Raw genomic sequence first — 5,370 nt, forward strand, 5'->3', positions numbered from 1 at the left:
GCCTGCTTGGGATTCTCTGTCTCCCTCTCTCTCTGCCCCTCCCCTGCTTTCTTTCTATCTCTCTATCTCTAAAAATAAATAAATAAACATCAAGAAATATTAAAACCATACATTTTCATCAAAACATTGTTGAATTTAGCTCTAGAATATATTACAAATGGAAAAAAAATGCAAATAAATTTATTCTTTCCTATAAAGAAAATTTTAAAAATTGACCTAAGGATACAAAGTTTTAAAGATCACTTTAGAAAATAAAAGACCCAAAACGAGCATTTAGAAACAGAAATGCTAACACTTTTACTTAATGTGGCTTTTACAAATAAATCAGCATTAGTCATTAGGGAATTGCAGATCAAAATCATAATGAAACACTACACCAAATAGGATGAGTAAATAATAATAAATAAATAAACTAACAAGCATTGATAAGTATATAAAGAAATTGGAACCCACATACATTGTTAATGGGAATAAAAAATGAGGCAGCCACTATGGAAACATTTGATGGTTCCTCAAAAAGTTAAATATAGAATTATCAAATGACCCAGCAATTCCACTTGTGTGCATATACCCCAAAGATTTGAAAACAAGGGTTCAGAAACTCGTATGACAACATAATTTGCAGCATTATTCACGAAAGCCAGAAGGTGGAAACAGGCCAAGTGTCTATTAATAGATGAATGGGTAAACAAAATTTTAGTACATACATAGGGTGGAATATTATCCAGTCATAAAAATGAATGAAATTTTGATACATTCTGCAACATGGGTGAATCTTGGAAACATTATACTAAGTGAAATAAACCAGACCCAAAATGACAAAATATTCTCTGATTCCATTTATATGAAATATCTAGATTGGGCAACTGCATAGAGACAGAAAGTAGATTGAAGTTACTAGGGGTTGGAGGAGGAAAGCATAGGGATTATTGTTTAATGAGTACTATATGGAGTGACAGAAAAGTTCTGGGAACCGTAGATAGTGGTGATGGTTACACAACATTGTGAAAGTAATTAATGCCACTGAACTGTACGTTTAAAAATGGTTAGAATGGCAAATATTATGCTATATTTTACTACTATATATATGCATATATATTTTTTTTCTACCTTTATGTTTACAATGTTTCTGTAAATGTTAATTTTTATTGACTATTTATTTATTTTTAATTTTTTTATGTTTATTTATTTTTGAGAGAGAGACAGTGCGAGCCAGGGAGGGGCAGAGAGAGAGGGAGAAACAGAATCCGAAACAGGCTCCAGGCTCTGAGCTGTCAACACAGAGCCTGACAGAAGGCTCAAACCCACAAACTGTGAGATCAATGCCTGAGCCAGTCATCAGTTGGACACCTAACCAACTGAACCACCTAGGCACCTCACTGTAAATGTTAATTTTTTTTTTTTTTTTTTTTTTTTTTTTTTTTTTTTTTTTTTTTTTTTTTTTTTTTTTTACCATTTTCAATGTCTTTAATTGCTAGATGCCTCTTTGGCTAGTGTTTGGAGGATCGTTATTTAGTCCTACAACTGACACACTTTTCCATTTGCTCATCTTTTTGTTGCAAACCGCCTAAAGCCTTATTTCCTCTGTTGAACGTTGTTCCTTGGACACATTACTAAAATGGACCGTCTATGCTGTAATCATCCAGGATAATGCTGGAAAGTACGAAGGTCTAAATGATTTGTAAAAGCTATTATTTTTTCCCTTCCGTTTTGAAGTTATTTCTAACAACTTCTAAAGACATGGTCACAGCTGCCTGAAGCATGTCTTCTTCGCTCATAGCATCTCCTGGATCGCTGCCCAGTGCACCTGAACTTGTGGTTGGCCTCTCGCGTGGGTGGGAAAGCTGTGCTGGTGGATGCTGCTGCTGCTGCTGCTTTTCAAAGTAGGCTTCTCTTCTCTTCCGTAGCTCTTCTGAAGTAAGATGTGTACCTGATGTCTGTGGAATATCTTGGGACACATTTCTGGAACTACCTTGCATACTGAGCTGAATAGCCCTGCGGAGATCTGCTTCTTCATCTTCCATGTCGATTTCCTGGCGACTCAGTGCCAGAGCCCTCTGCAAATCTTCCTCATCTTCGTCTAACATGCCTGACCCATCATTTGCTTCTAAGACTCGTTCCAGATCTGTTTTCTGAACTCTCTGTTCTTTCAGCTGTGCTAACTCTTCTCCAATGAGTTTTGGTCTGTGCATCTGTTGGACCCTGATCATCTGTAGAAGTTGGTCAGCTTCACAATCTGGCAGATCACCCTTCACAACAAATATAGAATAACCTTCCTGTTGTAATTGAGCCAAGAAAAGTGCAAGGTATGTGTCTGATATCAATTCTGGACCCGTCAAGAGAGAATTCAAGTTGAACCACTGTTTTCCTAATTTTCGAACTGTAAACCAGTGTTCTTTGTAATTGCATATGAATGATCTTTCATTTATGGGATCGATCCTGAGCCTCTGATACTCTGGACTGTTGAAGAGAATTAGTTCTAAACCCCAAACCTTCAAGGCATTGCTTATAACCTGAATAGAGAAAAAACCACTGTCGTCCATATTTCCCGAGGGCTGCTGTAAAAAAGTGCGATAGTCCTCACTGGTGACTCCTCCTTCTGCCATTCTCATTCTCTCCTCTTCGTCCAGCTGATGGGCAATGGAAGACAGCTCCACAGGGCTGAAATATTCTCCTTGCAATAGGTTATTCAAGCAATGCTGAGCACAAAGTGAGCCTTCTTGTTTCTCGTGGAAGATGGACTCCATGTTTATTTGTCTGAAATGTTAATTTTTTTAACTTTATTTTTTATTTTTTAAAATTTACATCCAAATTAGTTAGTATATACTGAAGCAATGATTTCAGTAGATTCCTTAATGCCCCTTACCAATTTAGCCCATCCCCCCCACCCACAACTCCTCCAGCAACCCTGTTTGTTCTCCATATTTATGAGTCTCTTCTGTTTTGTCTCCCTCCATGTTTTTATATTATTTTTGTTTCCCTTCCCTTATGTTCATCTGTTTTGTCTCTTAAAGTCCTCATATGAGTGAAGTCATATGACATTTGTCTTTCTCTGACTGACTAATTTCACTTAGCATAATACCCTCCGGTTCCATCCATGTAGTTGCAAATGGCAAGATTTCATTCTTTTTGATTGCCGAGTAATACTCCATTGTGTATGTATGTGTATATACATATACATATATACATATATATATATATATACACAATATATATATATATATATACAATATATATATATATCTCACATTTTCTTTATCCATTCATCCATTGATGGACACTTGGGCTCTTTCCATACTTTGGTTATTGTTGATAGTGCTGCTATAAACATGGGGGTGCATGTGTCCCTTCGAAACAGCACACCTGTATCCCTTGGATAAACACCTAGTAGTGCAATTGCTGGGTCATAGGGTAGTTCTATTTTTAGTTTTTGAGGAACCTCCATACTGTTTTCCAGGGTGGCTGTACCAGTTTGCATTCCCACCAACAATGCAAAAGAGATCCTCTTTCTCTGCATCCTTGCCAACATCTGTTGTTGCCTGAATTGTTAATGTTTGCCATTCTGACAGGTGTGAGGAGGTATCTCATTGTGATTTTGATTTGTATTTTCCTGATGATGAGTGATGTGGAGCCTTTTTTCATGTGTCAGTTGGCCATCTGGATGTCTTCTTTGGAGAAGTGTCTATTCATGTCTTTTGCCCATTTCTTCATTGGATTATTTGTTTTTTGGGTGTTGAGTTTGATAAGTTCTTTATAGATTTTGGATACTAACCCTTTATCTGATAGGTCATTTGCAAATATCTTCTCCCATTCTGTCGGTTGCCTTTTCACTTTGCTGATTGTTTCCTTCGCTGTGCAGAAGACTTTTATTTTGATGAGGTCCCAATAGTTCATTTTTGCTTTTGTTTCCCTTGCCTCTGGAGACGTGCTGAGTAAGAAATTGCTGCGGGCAAGATCAAAGAGATTTTTGCCTGCTTTCTCCTCGAGGATTTTGATGGCTTCCTATCTTACATTGAAGTCTTTCATCCATTTTGAGTTTATTTTTGTGTCTGGTGTAAGAAAGTAGTCCAGGTTCATTCTTCTGCATGTCGTTGTCCAGTTTGCCCAGCACCACTTGCTGAAGAGACTGTCTTTATTCCATTGGATATTGTTTCCTGCTTTGTCAAAGACTAGTTGGCCATATGTTTGTGGGTCCATTTCTGGGTTCTCTATTTTGTTCCATTGATCTGAGTGTCTGTTCTTGTGCCAGTACCATACTGTCTTGATGATTACAGCTTTGTAGTATAGTTTGAAGTCTGGGATTGTGATGCCTCCTGCTTTGGTTTTCTTTTTGAAGACTGCTTTGGTTATTTGGGGTCTTTTCTGGTTCCATACAAATTTTAGGATTGTTTGTGCTAACTCTGTGAAGAATGCTGGTGTTACTTTGATAGGGATTGCGTCGTATATGTAGATTGCTTTGGGTAGTATTGACATTTTAACAATATTTGTTCTTTCTATCCAGGAGCATGGAATCATTTTTCCATTTTTTTTGTGTGTCTTCTTCAATTTCTTTCATAAGCTTTCTATAGTTTTCAGTGTATAGATTTTCCACCTCTTTGCTTAGATTTATTCCTAGGTATTTTATGTTTTTTTTGTGCCACTGTAAATGGGATTGATTCCTTGATTTCTCTTTCTGTTGCTTCATTGTTGGTGTATAGGAACACAACCGATTTCTGTGCACTGATTTTATATCCTGCAACTTTGCTGAATTCATGAATCAGTTCTAGCAGTTTTTTGGTGGAATCTTTTGGGTTTTCCATATAGAGTATCACGTCATCTGTGAAGAGTGAAAGTTTGACCTCCTCCTGGCCGATTTGGATGGCTTTTATTTCTTTGTGCTGTCTGATTGCAGAGGCTAAGACTTCCAGTACTATGTTGAATAACAGTGACGAGAGTGGACATCCCTGTCTTGTTCCTGACCTTAGGGGGAAAGCTCTCAGTTTTTCCCCCATTGAGGATATGATATTAGCATTGGGTCGCTCGTATATGCTGTTATCATCTCGAGGTATGCTCCTTCTATCCTTACGTTCTTGAGGGTTTTTATCAAGAAAGGATGCTGTATTTTGTCAAATGCTTTCCTGCATCTCTTGAGAGGATATTATGGTTCTTGTCCTTTCTTTTATTGATGTGATGAATCACGTTAATTGTTTTCTGGATATTGAACCAGCCCTGCATCCCAGGTATAAATCCCACTTGGTCGTGTATTGTTGGAGCCGGTTGGCTAATATCTTGTTGAGGATTTTTGCATCCATGTTCATTGGGGAAATTTGTCTATAGTCCTCCTTTTTAGTGGGGTTTCTGTCTGGTTTTGGAATCAAGGTAATGCTGGCT

The 5,370-nt window shown here is 37.5% G+C and overlaps 1 protein-coding gene across 1 annotated transcript; it reads right to left on the minus strand.

Moving 5' to 3' along the window:
* Window positions 1–1,447: 1,447 nt before the first annotated feature.
* On the minus strand, window positions 1,448–2,754 carry LOC131515069 (ataxin-3-like). The gene has a single exon (XM_058735719.1). It carries the CDS (start codon window positions 2,745–2,747, stop codon window positions 1,692–1,694), a length of 1,056 nt encoding a protein of 351 aa, XP_058591702.1. The 5' UTR covers window positions 2,748–2,754; the 3' UTR covers window positions 1,448–1,691.
* Window positions 2,755–5,370: the final 2,616 nt, after the last annotated feature.

Source organism: Neofelis nebulosa, chromosome 6 (assembly GCF_028018385.1).
Source record: "Neofelis nebulosa isolate mNeoNeb1 chromosome 6, mNeoNeb1.pri, whole genome shotgun sequence".
NCBI lineage: Eukaryota > Metazoa > Chordata > Mammalia > Carnivora > Felidae > Neofelis > Neofelis nebulosa.